Raw genomic sequence first — 18,811 nt, 5'->3', positions numbered from 1 at the left:
GTTTGGGCACATAAAGCGAATGAGTGATGAAAGAATGCCAAAAAAGGTGATGGAAACGCAAATCCAAGGAAGGAGAGACAGTAGATGACCACAATCCAATGCAGTATTAGAGAAAGAAACCTGGACTGGGACACAGTGTTGGAGTAGGAGTGGTGGAAAGACCAAAGAAAGTGGAGAGAAACCATATTTGCCCCTACCTGGCTAAAACTGGACAATGAGAAATGATGGTGATGGTGATGATGATGATGATAACATGTGAATAGGCTACATCTGTCTGGCCATGGAAATATAAAAGCAATTGTTTAAATCTGCACCAGCAGTTTTTAAAGGCTGTTCCTGAGCTAGGTTCATTGTTATTGCAAAGCATAGTTTAGCAGGGAAATGCAGTTGTTTGAATAGGAAGTGGTAGTTGGATGGAATCAAAGGAATGCGGGGGATGAAAACTGTTTCTCCCGCACTATATCCTGTGAAGATGGTTGCTTTGATCACGTTACTGTGTAAAGACTTCACTTGCAGACTAGTGCCATTATAAGGCTTAGGAATTATCAAATTCCATATCTGAATTATAGGTTCTCCAGCTTACGGACAGATTGTGAGGTGGAAGACCTGGTGGATTTAAAATGTGGAGAAACTCCACTGGGTAATGGACCGCATCCTCTATCTCCAATACGCAGTTTACAGACTTTCTCACCATCTTGATGATGATGATGGTTGTTGTTTAAAGGGGCCTAAAATCTAGGTCATCAGTCCATTCACCATCTTAGGAGGAAGTTTGCTAATAAGGAACCATTGATGCTTGTTGCAGTGTCATTCTTAGGCGTGAGAATAGCTTTCTCCTTAAACCAATTCAGGTCTTTAATGTGTGAATCGGTCAAACCAGGGTTTTTCAAAACTTTTACTACATCACAGAGATTTACTGGAATTATGGACTTCGCCGTCTTCTTCCTTTGACCCTCCATCGCCAATTTCAGTAAGTAAGTTGAAACTTCAAATTGCCTTTGAGATGGACTCTCATATTGACTCGCTAGGACTTTAGGCCACAGGTAGGGTGAATTGAGACAGGCTTTTACCTCATCAGCATGTGTGTCTAATGGCTCGACATATAGTGTCTGCCGGAAGTCCCCAGCCCCACCCATCGTATGTTTACAACTCCAAGTATCCTGGCAAGTCCTGTCCAACACTTCATTTCGTCCCTTGTACACACATCCCAGACTATCAGCTTGCATTCTTTTAGTTCCTTAGCAGTATTACTCTGTTTTGAAATATTATGTACAGAAATTCAAGTTAAAAGGCAGTTTGAAAGCCGATGTACTGTCTTCTCACCATCCAACAAAGTCTCAGCTGTTTCCAGGAATGTTGTAAATATTGTAGTCTCGTCATTCGGAAGGTAAAAACGGAACTCATGACCCCTCATGACAACATTTCTGTAGGTAGAGGGCGGTTACGAATATAAAGCAAAGTACAAATTATTATTATTAACGAATACGCCAAGGATCCTATTCCCATACCGTGTTAAAGTCCTTCCTGTTTATTTACGGCGAGTGCTGAGCTGACACAGCGACCTTTCGCTGGAGACTTGGATTTTCCGTGGAGTTTAAATGCCACGCGAGCAGCGTAAACACTACTCAGAAATGCCGGTCAGTTGCGCGGTGTTCTTCACCACGTCTTCCACAGTCTACAGCGGATTCTCATCTCATAGGCTACTGTAAACATTTAAAACAATTTGGTTTAGATTTCCTACTTAATTTTTCTCCACTTTTGTTAGTTTTAAAGTATTTCACAGGGGACTCAAGCGTCACAGCATCACACACGTCTTGCTCACAGCTGGCAGCCATTATGAATACTAAACATGCTGTTGCAGCCAGTATTGCCAACAGTTTTCTTGGACCCATCTTCATTGTCGCACATATTATGCGAACTTATCAGCAATGGATTGAACTCGAACAAAGCTTACTAAGTACATAGTGCAATAAGATATCAATATCATATTAAACAATTATTATTTTGCTACATACACCTCTGAGAACAATAGGGTCAGTCAGGGTAATTATGAGACAGACAAAAAAAAAGGGGGGAAAAAGTGAGACACTCAGTTTTTTCTGCTCTGATTAATAATCTCAACACTTTGCATGAATGATATTATATATTAGTCTTATATCCATTATGGTAAAATAATTGGAAAGTGTCTGAACTAGATATTATATATTAGTCTTATATCCATTATGGTAAAATAATTGGAAAGTGTCTGAACTATATATCTAGTAGTAGACAAGTTTTTCCTGAGTGGTGTTTTTTCTAACCAAAAAAACTTTCATGCATTGAACTTTGTATTTTGTTACTCTGGTTCAACCCGAATATCCAGGAAAGTGTTTCTGGTTTTATTTGGTAGTGTAAGGGAGAATCTTCTTTTTCAGCTTGAAAACACAATTTTAAGTTTTTGATTTGAGAAGAAAATTCATTTTTAAAAAAAGGGGGTAAATATGAGACATCATTAGGGTAAAAGTGAGACACTTTTAGGGGGAAAATGAGACAGTTGGTACACTTGTTTCTGTACCTAAATACTTATGTTTGTCATTCCTACAGACTCCTTTCCTGATACACTTCCTGAAAATTCTTTTGAGAACTTTCAAAAATCAAACACACTGACAAAACCATGCTGAAGCGAAGAAGAGTGGACCCAACAGCAAAGGTGATAACATCTGAAGAGTATTCCCAGCTTGTGAGGGATTAGCAGAAACCACTTCATAAGAAGGATAGAAAGGGTACAGGTATTCAAAAGGCAACAGTTCCAATAGTTAAACCTCCATCTAAGACAAGAGCAGAAGTTCATTCTTCTGACTCAGCTACAAGCGAAGATGAAGATTAGTAAGGTAGCGGTGACAGTCTTGATGAAGTTGATCTGCTCGACAAAGATGCTGTGGAAATGACCATGGCATTGTACTTGTACTTTTTGAAAGTTCTGGAAAGCTACATTCTTTTCAATATAAATATGTTGCCACTGTTCAGAAAGTTCTGGAAGGTGGAGACATGCAAATTACGTGTCTCAATTGTGTGGAAAATAATAAAACTGTGTTCAGGCTTAATGAAAATGATGTATCTGCTGTGGAAAAGTTAAAATTACTAGGGAAATTGCCTGCTCCAATAATAACAGGGAAAGGTGGAGGCATTACATTTGCATTCCCAGGAACAGCTGATGTTTTTGAAAAAAAACTAGAACTCCTACAATTTCTGTCAAGCCAGTTTTAACCAAGTGATATGTCTCATTTTTTCACTATTCTGTTTACAATGGGCACTATGTATTTATTTAGTATAATTAAAATGAAACATAAATTCAGACATAAAGCTCAAGTACCATTTAATTAGATGGTATAATGTCAACAATCTATACCAAGTAATTTTTGTCAGAAATAAGTATAAAAATGTATCTCAAGCCTAAATTTGGTGGTATCAAAACATGGCCATTTTGTTCCTATAATAAAACTGAGGAAAGTGTTGTAAACTATTACACCCAGATTTTTTCCTGTCTTCCTTTGACCCCAAGCTGTCTCACAATTACCCTATTAACTATCCAACATGATTTTACAGTCTGCTACAATATTGTCTCAATTTTCCCCTGGGTTGTCTCATAATTCCCTCTTTTGCAGGTTAAAAATGAGACAGACATTTATATTTATTTTTCAAAAGTTAATGAATATATAGTAATTTGTTGTTTCCAGTGTTTTTTTGTAACACCAGTCACAACTTAGTATGATTATTTGTATAACTGTCATTGTTGTAGTTTATAATTTATGAACAGAGTTGTAGAAAATGTCTCATATTTACCCTGACTGACCCTAACTATTCATAGCCATCTACGTATGAAATATAATAGTTGGTAACGAACCCGAATAACATACAACCTGTGATATATTTTCCATATTTATACAGGGCAAACATTTTTAATTCGTCAAGTCAGTTCACCAGAATAGCTAATCAAACTGAAAGAAGCTCCTGACTTCAAGGACAAGTAAACTAACCTAGGGAACTATTTGGCACTGCGGAAGCCTTTTCACCGATCAGAAGTCTGACTAACGTCAAAGGGACCGCTAAGGTCTTGAGTTGACTCTCAGTATAGTACATGTTTCCACACAGCATCATAGTAAACACTTGAAACTGTTGTCAATTGTTGCAAATGTGCTGTAGGACACTAACCCGCACCTAAGGTGCCAGCGAGTCAGTGCCGTAGATTAAGTAAGATAGGGGATAGAAAAAACAGGACCCATCTACCTTCTTAGGTACAACATGGTGGGGTACCATTTTGCCACCAATAGCAGTGAGCTCTAGCTAGAATCTCCCCGCCTTTTGATATCACCGTGGGTGTACATCAGGGCTCAGCTCTATCACCATTATTATTTATCCTCTGCTTGGATACAGCAACGGCTGACATACAGACCCTTCTTTATGCGATGATGTGGTACTTACCCAACAAACATGCCTTGGACTCTAACGCCAGACACAAACTTGGAGTGACAAATTAGCTGAGAATGCTCTACGCCACAACACCCAGAAAACTGAATACCTAGAATGTGGCTCCCAAACTAGTGAGACCATAAGGATCAATAATAAAGACTTGCAGATAACCATGCATTTTAAACCTAGGGTCAGTAGTTGTCACTTCGAACTGTGATGCCACTTAGATGCCTCACCCTCTAAAGGCAAAAATTTACAAGACAGTGGTACGCCCAGCAGCTATTTACAGGGCAGAATGTCAACCAATGACAAAAAAAAAAAAAAAAAAAAAAAAAGCAGCATGATCAGACTCTTCATACAATGGAAATTAAGGTGCTTCGATGGACTCTTGGACTGACTCGATGTGACCACATAAGAAATGAAATTGTTTGACAAAGGCTTGGCGTTGCTCCAATTGTGGAGAAAGTGAGGGAAGCACGTCTGCGCTGGTACAGTCATGTTATGAGAAGGCAGGATGGCTCATTTGCTGAAACAGCTCTCTAAGTTGACCCAGGAGGAATACGACCTTGTGGAAGACCTTTAAAGCGGTGGACTGACAATGTCTACGTCGACATGCAATAGGACGAAATGGAGGAGATGTGGCAAAACAGCAGACTCCATAATTTGGGGTAAATGCTAGGAATAAGAGAGAGAGAGAGAGGGAGAGAGCAGTGAGCTCTATGCCTGACGAATCCTGTTATGGAAAAGAAAAGGAAAATAGCTGTGAGAAACAGGAACTACAGTATACTTTACTTCAAGATGGGGGATCCAAAGGAAGTTTACAGCATAATTTAGGAATGTTACATGAGGTTGCTATAGATATATTCCTTGGGAATCTCGTTATTGTTTAGACGTTCCATTAATATCCCATAGTATGTGTTACGGGGATGCCTGTGGAGCAGAAAGAGGTTAAAGAAGGTGCTGGGGTGAATGGGTGTAACTACAATGTCAAGAATTAAATTAAAACTTAAACTGAAGGTTATATTTTCAGAGCTTCAAACTTAACAAATTTTCATAACGATGAAACGTCGGGTACAATGACAAATTTTAAACAGGACAAGAAAATTCAAACTTTAGTGACTTTTACAAAATCTGGGCTTCAAGCCCCTCGCTTTACAATGTTACATAAGGAAGAGGTATTATTCAATGAAGGGCAGAAAACCCCTAATTCTTGGAGCAGTTGCTCCCTAAATACTATATCAAGCCTCCCAGAGGCACTCTTTACAACACTTGAAAAAGAACTAACGTGCTCTCAGTTTCTCAAGCCTACTCAAGGCAACACCAAAAAAATCTTACACTCTTTGGCCTTCCATGGCCCAACTTACAAATTCAAACAGGGGTAACTCGTATCCAACCTATAGGGCCTTTGCGGAAAAAACAGGTTAAGTAAATGGCCTGAAACACAAACTAAATGGAGGCGTACAGTGCTCCAAGATAGTGAAAACTTTAAAACCTAAAGGGCACTAGGCCGGTGAAACAGGGGCTATTCCCAAACTACTGAGGTGACTCATATAAAGTAATTTACCACATTACAGAATGAAAAACAGCTATAAACTTAGTCACCTCAAACCAAAATGAAGGCGAGCTCGAGAGGGTAATTCACTCTCTATCCCCGATTTACAGCTAAAGAGTTTACAAAGTTTTTACATTAGCCAAAAGAAGATTTACATTTTAGAAAAGTTGGTTACATTGTTAAAGATTCCGACCTTTCGCTAGGGTTAAACTGTGGAGGTAGCTTTTACACACACACTCAATAAGATGACGATCAAGTGGCCAAGAGACGTGCAAAGCTGCAGTTTATAAACCCTCAGGGAAGGTTTGAGATCTTTCATGAATAAATCAGCCACACCCTCTCAATTTTATTGGTCAATTTAAAAGTTACACTAAAAATCGAAGAAGAAGAAGAAGAAGAAGAAGAAGACTGTGATAGGTTGAAAATTAATTACCGAAATTTGGGATTGGCTAGATTCAAAACTGGCAGAAATAAAAAGGAAATATTGCCAACCCAAAAATAAATGAATATCATTCAGTTACAAAAACCTAGAAATACAAAACTTCTTTAAATTATAACTTCTTATACCTAGCACCAGGGTGCATGAACATAGTTTTTAGTGGTGTCCTCTGTGGAAGAGCGTCCAAACTTCTTGATGAATGTCAAACAAAACAAGTAGAAATTCACTCAGGTTAGGAAACAGTACAATAACAAAATTACTCAATATTTTAGTGGTGACCTTTTCTGATTAAAGTTCCAAGTTGGTGTCGTTTCAGTTTCATTGTTTTACCAATAGAGGAGTTCATTTAGGCGCTAGATTTGAATGTGCGGCGTTGAGGTGTACCTCTCGGTACAGTATGGTTTGAGACAGAAAGATAATATAAAAATTAAGATTTTAGCTATAATACCCATTCTTCAACCATGTATGTGATATTTAGTTACAGTCAGCTTGAAAAAACTGTGCTTGAAATGGCATTGTACATGATAAAATATTATGGATGTGACTCGAGCAACACCATGGGGAGGTGTTCATGATTAGTTCTAAATCATATATATATACATGCTCCCTTTGTTTGTTATTCGAACAGTTTACGCATTATTCATTCATTTTTGCACACTGTCTTAGGTCAAGGAGTTAAGTCAACGGGACTTTAACCAGACCATCAAAACTTGACACATTAATGATGCTTTCAGTGGCTGTTGTAAATTGTTATATTTTACTTACAGTATTGTCATATTAACATTATATTGCCTTCTTTTTATTCCAGGCATATATTGGTTGAATTATGAAACATTAAAAAGCCAATTTTCTTCTGGAACACCCTCATTTGGTTTTGCATTCCTTGCTGGTGCAATTTCTGGATCGGTAAGTTTAAACTGATTGTAAATAGCCTTCAGGCATAAGTAACTTGTTTGAAAATGCATTTGTTTGTTTGTTTCTTTGTTTGCTTATTTGTTTGTTTATTTCTTTCTTTTATCTTCACCTAATGCTTAAGTTGCATAATATTTATTATATTTGTTGGAAGAATTGAACGTTCATTTTATAAGTACTACCCCACATTTTCTAATTATCTTTCAGTTAACCTTGTTTTCTATTTCAACAAATGAGAGTGCTTTCCACACTAACTTTGTTTCATCAGCAGGGTTAATGAACAATTTCACTTTTTATTTCAGTATCACGATGTACATACTTTACAAAGGTGAAAAATGAGAGTATACTCTCATTTTTCAATACTCTCATTTTTCATCTTTGTAAAGTGAAAACCGTCAATACGGAATGATTCTAATATCTTGTAACGATGTACATATTCGCAAAGTTTAGTATGTGTTAAACAAGTTTCTGAAGATATGCCATTAAATTTTTCATTATATACCTGCCATAATAAATTAATATTATGAGATATCCTTTATTGAAAACATAAAGGTATATTAAACATGGTGTGAACTGCAGTTCCCACCACTACCACTACTCACACATCGTTTCTTTCTTGGCATTTTGCGTATTTTTTCCATTTTTATTTATTTTTAGATTACTCCTCCTGCATACAATAAAAATGATTCTACATTACACATCTATTACAAGTCCTTCTAACCTTCTTTCTACCAGTTCAATTCTTCAAGAACTTTCTTCACTGCAATTTTTGAGAGGGGCTCCTCCAGTCCAATCAGCTGTACATACAAATGTAACAACTCACTTGTTCAGATGTCAACATATTTTACCCATATTTTAGGGAGACAAAGATTTTTAATATACAGTTAGTTTTACTTTAAGTGTATTTATGATAATAGCATCACATCTGCCCATGGATTAAGGGATGAAACATGTCTTACTTGACATAATTGTATTTTGATAAGTGAAACATTGCTTAGAATTGAAAAAAAGATGGACTTATCTCAAAAACTACCTAATATGTTGGACGGCAAGTTCGACAAGGAAAATGGTTAATGATGAGGTACTTTAGGTACTGTTCAAAGAGGAGGCAGCTGCCGAGTTAGATTAGGAAGCGACATCTCATATGGATAGGCTTCATCATGCTGTTTGATGACTGAAATGACTGAAGGTAAAATACCAGGCAAGGGCCCTTGTGGAAGGCCAAAAAGGACATTTGTAACACATTCTTCAACAACGTAGGGTTACAAAGCTATGAAGAGGGAAAATGTGCTGCTCAAGTTGAATGAAAACCAAAATCTTCTCTGAGCTTGTTTTTACTTCCTAGCTTCATTAGGAAGGTGGTCATCAGATTCATTGAGGGACCAGAGATTTTCCTTCTAGGTGTAGAAAGTGTAAAGTAAGGAGAAAGCCAAATAAACAGAGGAAATGGTTGGAGACAAATTTATAAAGGTGAATACAGGTGATAAAACCAATGGTAATACAAGCTATAATGTGGTATTTAAAAGAAGTACAGAACAGCTATGTGATATTTTGAATAGCAGTGATTGTAACTGAATGCTTAGGTTTTAATTCTGTGGTGATATTTTATTTTACTTTTTTTCAGGCATATCTTTTTTTTTTTTTTTTTTTTTTTTTTTTTTTTTTTTTTTTTTACCATAAGAGATGAAAATATTTTCATTCAGTTTGTTGTGGTTTCCCTTGAACTATGACAATGAGATGGCAAGATTTGATTTCATTTTCTGTTTAAAAAAAAAAAAAAAAAAAAAAAACTATTCACAATAAAGAGTTTGTGAGCATGTATACCCATTTACTGAATCCAGAAATAGGATATTGTTGACAGTCATTCACTTGTTAGGCCTAATTACTGTAACATTTCATGAACAATCCAAGATTGCAGGTTGAGATCAAGGAATTTGGTGAGGTTATTTTTTTTTTTAAGGAAATGTAGCATATGAATTCACCAAAAATTTAGATTATTTATTTTTACTGACTAATTAATTTTGTATTTATGTTGGCCGGGAATTGAATTGAATTGAATTCCTGCCAGGCTGAGTGGCTCAAACTGTTGAGGCACTGGCCTTCTGACCCCAACTTGGCAGGTTCAATCCTGGCTCAATCTGGTGGTATTTAAAGGTGCTTGATAGATTTACTGGCACATAAAAGAACTCCTGCAGGACAAATTTCTGGTACCTTGGCATCTCCGAAAACCATCAGAAGTACTTACTGGGACGTAAAAACAATAACATTACAGAATTGGATTCCTATGCTTCTGATTCCATAGCTATGCACATAGTACACTCCATGAAAGAACCAGAATACCAAAGTTAGGTGATTTCTGTGATTTAGGTATGATTTATTTCTGCCTGTGATTTTCTGTCTTTGTGGAGAGTGAATTCAAAATCTAGTAATTAGGTGAAAAGTAGTTTTAGTTTTTTAATCTTTACTGGATAGGTACAAGTCCTTTTCAGTGTTGTGTCTATGTTTTAAATGTTCATTCTGTTTCTGACATCTTTGAGACATTACTACCATGAGTTTTTAAACAACAGTAATTTTATTACTACCAACCAGGGTACACAGAGAATTTTTTTAAATCCAAGAAGTGCACAGTGTAATATTTTGCAGATATTCATGAAAAATGTAACTGTCTGCTGATAAACAAATTTATTATTATTGAGCCGTGAATTTTATCCCCCGCCCCAAAAAAACTTGGTGTATATTGCTGTGCTATTTAGCTTGTTGGTATCTATTTAATTATGCTTGCTTCTTTGCATCACACCCATCGGTGTGTTATAATAAGGGTGTTCTCTCCCTGTTCCTAACTTATGGATCCAGGGTAAGGAAATTTTCCGTCCTGGGGCATCCTTTCCCTCTTGCCCTTTCCTTCCATCTTTGGTTCTTTCTTTCATGTCCCGCGCGCTTGCGCGCCCCCTCTTCCGATTCTCCGAGAGAGGTGGCGCGCTGATGTATACCTTGGGTCATTCCCCTCCCACCGAGGCTGCCTTGCCTCGCCGGGCTGTGGACACTCAGCTACTTCATTTTGAGCAGATCACTTGTCTTTCGTCGAACGAAAGACCGTAGGGAGGCATGGTAGGTAAGATATTCTGGTTTTCAGAAGTTGCTAGGATGATGGGAGGGACTAAGAAATGGTAATGTAAAGCCATGTATCTGTCATATTTGGTTTGTGTGCTAATATCAGCAAGCTTGTTAAAACATACTTTGAAACTAAGTGTAACCTTTTTTAAATTCAGTGTCTTGTTTTAAAGCTATCATTAGCTATTGGTGGGCATTTGAGCCTTCGTTATTGATGTTTTGGCTTGTAGTCACGGTAGGAGCTAAAGAATTGGCTCACGGGAATGAAGTGTAAAGTGCCAGAATGTTCTGGCCGTTCAGTTTGAGAAGCGATGTGTTTCACTTGGAATTGTACCTTAATGGGTTGTCAACTTTATATGACTTTTACATGATGTATAATTTATTTGAGAAAATTTGTGAACTAGATATCAGGCCAGTAGTGTTATTGTTCGAATATTATGTGGTACCAAGCCAAATAGTTTACGTTGATGTTAGTCCTCTTGTAGGAGGAGAGAATTATATTGCTGTTTTATATGGGGCTGGTCCCCCCCTTACAGGTGAATGATGGAAACGGGTCAAAACCCTCTACTTAAACATGTTAATTCTCAAGCGCTTCCAAACCTGTTCATTGTTATTAATTTGTAAAATAAATGTTCTAGCCAAGTTGTTAAACCTATTGTCTTGAGCATTGTAGCCTCTGGGTTGGTTCTTACATTTGTTAGTCCAGATCCTTGGCCCGCACCCCTTTGGGTCATTCTGCCGGTAGAATTACGGTACAATTATTTCTTTTTTTTTTTTTTACAGCCTCATTGGGCCACTTCAGTCCATCATTTTCTGGTCATCTTCTTCGATAGGTTTTCTTTCCGAATTGCCCAGTAGCTTTTCATTCGTTCTGATCTTTTCTGTTGTTCCTCATCTTTAAATACCCTTTTCATTGTATTTCGTTTGTCTGTTTTTGGTTTAAATCAAATTTGTTTGTTTTTCAGTTTCTTTAAATTTTCTGTTTTGTTTTGCAAATTGTCCAGTTATTTCTAGTTCTTCCATATCTTCTCTCAATTTCCTTAATCCATTCTGCTTGTTGCTTCATATACCAGAGTTTCTCTATATTTTTTCTTGGTAATCTGGTTTCCGGTGTCAATGTGACAAAAAAAAAAAAAAAAAAAAAAAGATTCTCTCCTTCCATATAGTATCTATGATGGGCTCTAGTTCTGTGTACACCACTTTGGCACTATCCACCATTGTCCGTCTTTTTGGTATTTTATATTTATGGATATCCTTGCTGTTCTCTATGCTTTTAGGATTTTGTCAATTCTGTTTCTCTGAGTGACATTAAAAAGAGTTTCACTTCTGTATGTCACCTCTGGTTGAAGAACTGTCTTGTAATGTTTTAATTTTGTTTTGATTGACAGACATTTTTTATTGTATGTAGTTTTTTATTGTATGTAGATCATATTAATTTTTGAGCTAAATTAAAAAGTAAACTCGTGTCCTCATCCTGAGATGGTGCTGCTCTTTTCAAGCACACCCCGAATGGAGGTAAGCTGCATGTACCATTTCAACCACATAGCAGCCCTCCTGCTGTTCTTACATTTCTGGCAGTACCGGGAATGGAACCCGGGCCCCCAAGGACGGCAGCTAATAACACTAACCGTTACGCTATGGAGGCGGACATTTTTGTGCTTTGGTCATTTTATTAGTTCTTTCTTGCCTTGCAGGTTTCTCATCCAAGTTGTATGTTATAATTTCTCCTAGGTATTTATTTTTCTGTTATTTACTGTTATGTGGTTTATTACTAGTGGATCGCTACAATTATCTCAGGTTTTTACAAATAATATTTGGAGTCCTGTTTTTTGTGCTATTTTTCTAGACTTGTTATTTGAATTCTAGCTTCTTGAATATTAAAAGCTAGTAATGCCAAGTCATCCACAGATTCCAAGTAATTTAAGTTTATTTTAATATTTCTTGGTTCCAGTTTTTATGTTCTTAGGATTTTCCTTTTATCATTCCCTCATCATGTATTCTAGAACAACGGAAAAGTAATGGCAGTAAACTATCTTAGCCCTGTTTTAATCGTGAATGGCTCAGATTTCTCTTCTGAATTTCAGTTTGGATTTAGTGTTTGTTAGGGTTTAATTCATTTTTTATTAATTCGTGATGAAGTCCAAAATTCCTTAGTATCTAGATCATTGAAGGTCTGCGAGTACAATCATAACCTTGTTTTAAGTTATAAAGGTTAGGACTTATTGTTTTTGCCTTCTTTTGTAGACATTCATTACTAATTTTAAGGTGTTTATCTGTTGCGGGTAGCTTCTCCAGGGCTTAAATCCTCCTTGTTATTCTCCTAGTTGATTATTATTATTATTATTATTATTATTATTATTATTATTATTATGTTGACATATACATACATATGAGTAGCGTATGAGTGCTTCTCTTTGAGAACATAGTTATATGGCCCCTACTTAACACTGTGTTTCTTTAAAATATAGAAGTTGTATGGTATGAAATATTAGAACTTAATATTGACACATTTATACTCATATTCATTCATTCACTTTTTCTAACTATAATTAATTTGACTTATGGAATCTTTTTTGTTAGCATACTAATGAAATTCTTTCATGCTTGTTGTAGATTGCTGCTACAGTCACAACTCCATTCGATGTTGTAAAGACTCATCAACAAATTGAATTAGGAGAAAAGGAGATTTTTGCAGGTATTATTTTTTGTAATGAAATTCTGCTTGTTTGTGTGCTTTTTAAAACTATTTGGACATTTAAAAGAATTAAATAATATTAAGTAATATCCTCAACTAGGTTGGTGACTGGAAGGGCATCCGGCCATAAAATAATGCCATACAATTTTATCTTGCCTCATCCCTGACCCTGTATCAGGAAACGGAACTAAGGGGTAGGCATAGACGTTAGTGTAGTACATATTTGGTTTATTGGAGAGCTGTCTATTCATATCATTACTTTATTATGAACTTCTGTATAATTTTCTGCAGACATACTGTTTTTCATGAACTGTAAGCTACGGCGTTAAATGGTCAAGCAAGTTGTCTTAATAATTGAGATGATAGTCACATAGCAGTAAAGTTAAAGTATCTTGAACTGTATTTCAGTTTGTAGACTTGTTTTTTTAATAGAGTTTTTAGGTGTAGCATACCAGCTAATTAGTTCAGAATTTATTAGATCTGTTAATTTACTATGATCTCTCTGCTAATGCTGCTAGCTACTTGCTTTTCAGATGCCTTTTTAGAGGTGCTAGCAGCACTTAACTTGATCTAGGACCTAATGACATGATAGTTTTCTGTTGCCATATGACAGAACTGGAATTCAAACTGCTAGTAGTTAAAGTGACATAATAAATGTTAATGCAGTTTGTAGAAGAAGAAAGTTATTGATTTAACTAGATGGAGTTGAGTTTTTTAGGTATTAATCACGTTGGAATAAGACAGAGAGGTAAGAAATAATATACTTGAATTCATAAAGTTTTTGTCATCCAGTTGGGCTTTATCATGGTATAAGATTTCCTTTCAGAGAAAATGGAAAATGATTTTTCGAGATTTGGTCAATTTTGGATTTATCATTATACTAATCACAGAACAACTATGAACATGATGGAGGAGCCAGATTTGCTCACCTGTCCACATCAGCCAATGGAATAGTGCGCTGTTGCCTAGATAAATAAATTAACATGCTGGATTGCTGTGTTTGATATCTTTATTTATTTCCACACATGAAAATCATTATAAATTCAACTGTTTTGGTAGTGCTAACTTATGTCACAGCGTTAAAAATTCTGAAGCTTTCCAGCCAAATTCTGTGTTTCTATGACCAGGCATTCAGGAGATACCATCTGCCCTTATACTGAAGAGATAATTTAAACATCTGTTCTTCCACATAAGAGAAAAATAAGAAGGTGCTGAAATATTTAGGTTCACCGGGGATCTCTCTTGGCAAAGTACAAAGTAGGGTGACAGTATTGCGGTATCATGTTAGTGTGGTGGAAGTATAAGATATGGTGTGAGCTGAAGTTTCATATTCATGTCATCTCAGGAAGCCGAGTAGTAATCAAGCACTTGATAATGGTATTACCGGTAAAGTTCTACACAATCAGGCAAGAAATACAATTTACACACACACACACACAGAGAGAGAGAGAGAGAGAGAGAGAGAGAGTGGGGGGGGGGGGGCTTTTTAAGGAAGCTTTCAAGTACAGAAGTGCATGAGAACACACATTTTTATCAAAACCAGCAGCTGACATCTGTTCTTCCACATAAGAGAAAAATAAGAAGTAAGTGTACATACCGTGTCCAATATTCTTTCTGAGGGAAGCAAGAATGTTGAAATAGGAAATAAGTCCATATTTAGATCACCAGGGAAAACATCGCACAGTTCAGAAACATGTAACAAATTTGGATGAGTTTAAATATGTTTTACGTTGAATATTTGACTTGTATGATAATGGAGAATTTCCAACAGCTAAGAAATTGGTGTACTTAATGAAGGAGAAAATTAATTACAGGGGTTCCATATCTTTCATGTACACACTACTGAAATCCCTTGGTTTCAAATACTGGAAATCATTTATGTATTTATTTCACCTTTAAAGACACTACTGGAAATGCTACTTAGAATATTGTGTGGTATTGATTACATTGTACCAAATAAAAACACAGCCTCACATTAGTTTAGTGCTATGTTCGCAATTAACTTTCGTATGACATTTTACAGGATATATTGTTCTATACCTGGCGGGCTGAGTAGATCAGACGGTTGAGGCGCCGGCCTTCTGACCCCAACTTGGCAGGTTTGATCTTGGCTCAGTCCAGTGGTATTTGATGGTTCTCAAATACCTCAGCCTCATGTCGGTAGATTTACTGGCATGTAAAAGAACTCCTGCGGGACTAAATTCCCGTACCTCGGCGTCTCCAAAAACCGTAAAAACGTAGTTAGTGGGACATAAAGCAAAATAACATTAAAATTATTAACTATTGCTCTATACCTGGCTCATATTGTAAAATTGGAAGCATGTGTGAACTTTGTTGTAAACATGGATAATCAAACAGTTAGGGCTTCTATCATATACTGTACAATCATTTCAATTTGGAGTACAAGGAGAACTTCGTATGTACATTGCGAGTATAGGACCTTGTCGAATTTCTCTTTCTGTCACTGTGGCAACAGCGCTGAGCGGGAAGCACACTACTGGATGAACCGATGTTCATAGTTGTTCCATGTTTACTGTTTTTAATAAAATAATTGTGTTTAAGAAAATAATTTGCTTAAAAGATGAACGACAAAATATGTTTAAAATCCTCTTTTGAACTGAATGGAAAAGGAGGGGTTACGACTGTGTTTAGTTAGTAGTTTTTCCAGACACATCCAGCATATAGTGAGGATGGTGATGACTTAAAAGCAGAGTTTAAAAATGGTACTGGGAACTGATTATTTTTTTTAAATATCTAATCTATATAAATAAAGTTGTAGGGGGTCCACTGTCCTTAATTTTGTTTGTTTTGCCAATTTTTAAGATATTTATTCGTTTTAGGTCAACTCAAGATCATATCAAGTGTTTTTAGTTTTCGTGTCTGTTTGTCTGTTCCATTATCACGGCAAAATGGCTGGGTAGATCTCGACCAAACTTCATATTTAGAGTATTCTTATCCAAGGCAAGGTTTAGATTTGCGTATGACATAAAAATCGCTGAATAGACTAGACTGGGGGTTTATAGGAAAAATAGGACAATTTTCTTCCATTTCCTCTTATAGTATTGATTTTCTTAAAAATCTGTGGACTGTATGTGAAACGTCCCTTCATTTTAAGCAACTTTTGTAATGTACATATTTTCGCTTACTCTTCAAAATGGAGAAAATTGCTGTTTTCTGTGGGTTTCATGCTCTGCATTGAGTGACTGACAGCGAACCTACCAGTTACCATGGCAACTTCTCTGGCTGCTTGCCGGCAAGGAAGTAACGTAATATCATTTTGGTCATCATTCCTGTAAATTTGTGGTTTTCCTTGGATAGAAAGTGAGAGAGACGTCAAGGTGCCATTCTGCGAGATATTTGCGGAATATCATTGGAGATTACAGTCGTCTTCAAAGAGAGGCATCTATTTGTGGTGAAAAATTTTGACTAATTTCGTCATTGAAAATGTTTTTTCGGTATATTTTTGGCTATTTTTATTTTATTTCGTCAATTATTTCGCTAAATTATTATTTCCACTTTACAACAATAAAAGGTAAACCAAAAGGTAGTTGATAGCATATTTGCAGTAAAACATATTTTATATTTATATATGTACAAGGAACACCAGAGACACTCTTCTGTGGAAAACCCATATTGCATATATCAAAGCAAGGATACTTGGAAAAAAATTATCTTGCCACTTCAACAAGTGGAGCCTAGGCTATGTACATAATTCACACATTAGTCTGAAAAAGACATAGATAACATGAGTTCAATATTACTGGAAGTCAGAGCTCTTCTATCAGTTATTATATTACAATACGTTGAAAATGACTGCTCACTACTGACATCGCTGACTGGGATCCATAAAGCCTTCACTGTAGCTTCCATCAAATGCCCATGTTCTGATTTCAAGGAAAGATGAACGGCAGTCACGTCAATAGCTTTATTTGCTGTACATGAACAATCAATAATAATAATAATAATAATAATAATAATAATAATAATAATGTTATTTGCTTTACGTCCCACTAACTACTCTTTCACGGTTTTCGGAGACTCCAAGGTGCCAGAATTTAGTCCCGCGGGAGTTCTTTTATGTGCCAGTAAATCTACCGACACGAGGCTGACGTGTATGAGCACCTTCAAAAGTTGGGGTCAGAAGGCCAGCGCCTCAACCGTCTGAGCCACTCAGCCCGGCACATGAACTATCAACTAGATCCCTAAACACTAGTTGAAAGTTCTCGTACGGTGGGAATTTGCTTTATTAGACGAGAGCATTCATTATTTTCTAAATCACCTTTCATTATGCTTCATGGATCAAATAGTGATTCCACACATTTTCTTGGATTATTTTGTGATTATTTTAAGGTTTCATATTTTGAGCCGAATTTGTAAAATTGTGCAAAAATGTCACAATTTCACGCTTTGCAAATAACAGGTGCCGCTACTAATGGGGATTGTTAATATCTGAACAGTACCGCAGATTATTTCACACCATAAGGTGTTTCCTGGCATTTGCTATAATTTTTACTGTATTTCCCTTCTACTTCTGTTTTCTGCTTTAGTTTCTTGCCTCTGACTTGCCTCTTTAGGCTTAAGTAATAACACCGTAAGTCATCTAATCTGATTACCTAAGAATCTCTGCACCTAAATTTCTTCTCTGTTACCGCTTAAATCTATAACTCATATCATCACAATTTAACGAGGGACATTTCATTGTCCAATGCATCCACATGGTATTTACATATTTGCCCTATGCGGCTGGCCTCACTTATTATCCTATTTTCAGTTGATGTCGACTTTCTTAACACTATTATTTTCTTTCTTAATTTGTCCATATTTATGCGAGTGTTCATCTCGAAACCTGGACAGACTTTTTTTTGAGGAAAAATTCCAGCTGTTCAAATGTGTATCAATTTGACCCCGAATAAAATATAGAAATGTGGAGGCAATTTTAATGATGGTGCATACCTTTGTTTCGGGGTAATTTGTTGCTAAACGGTAAATCATATCAGAAAACAGATAACATAGTTCAATTTGGAAAGATCTGCAACTTTGGTCTCCTATGACGTTTTGTCGTATCTCGATCCCGTATCTGTTAGATAGAGCTGTAGTTCTGTAGTTCTCGATTGTAATCAAATCTCTCCAACTCAGTTGTGACTGGAATTAGGGAAAGAGACCTGTGTTTGCAATGAAAACTGCCATATCTGTTGTGAATGGCATTTGGCCAGTGAGCCTGTCGTTATACTAGAAACTCCCGAACTCAGTTGTAAATGGCAGTAGGAAATGTGGCCAGCCATTATCATCAAAATTCCCCAATGCGCACCTTATATTGCAAACGCATGGGGTCCTCCCCATTTTGTTTCTTGGATAGCACTAAGAGACATGCAATTTAATATAATATTACTCACTGCATGTACAGTAATTTACGTAGAAATCCATAGCAAAGCATGGGTACATTTGCTAGTGGTTAATAAAAATTACAACCACTATCTAATGGTAGCTAATTTACAATATATTTTATTGAGATTATTATGAAGCCATAATGGTAAATCAGTGAAACAGTCTTCGGAAAACCTCATGCCTCTACTTTGTTCAGAACTGTTTTTCGTTTCCACTTGTAGATTTGAACCAAGAGTGAAATTGAACACTTTTATACTTGCTGTCTTAA

The 18,811-nt window shown here is 36.4% G+C and overlaps 1 protein-coding gene across 5 annotated transcripts in view; it reads left to right on the top strand.

Moving 5' to 3' along the window:
- LOC136866296 (mitochondrial glutathione transporter SLC25A40) overlaps window positions 1–18,811 on the top strand; it is a 246,149-nt gene that overhangs the window by 92,595 nt on the left and 134,743 nt on the right. For all 5 annotated transcript variants that reach the window (XM_067143127.2, XM_067143129.2, XM_067143128.2 and 2 more), the window contains exons 5-6: window positions 7,249–7,346; window positions 13,077–13,158. In XM_067143127.2, the coding sequence (XP_066999228.1) occupies window positions 7,249–7,346; window positions 13,077–13,158 (180 nt within the window). The remainder of the gene's footprint in view (window positions 1–7,248; window positions 7,347–13,076; window positions 13,159–18,811) is intronic.

This window comes from Anabrus simplex, chromosome 3 (genome assembly GCF_040414725.1).
Source record: "Anabrus simplex isolate iqAnaSimp1 chromosome 3, ASM4041472v1, whole genome shotgun sequence".
NCBI classification, from domain to species: Eukaryota; Metazoa; Arthropoda; class Insecta; order Orthoptera; family Tettigoniidae; genus Anabrus; species Anabrus simplex.
Note: the sequence above shows the minus strand (reverse complement) of the source record. Positions and strands in the feature narration are given on the sequence as shown.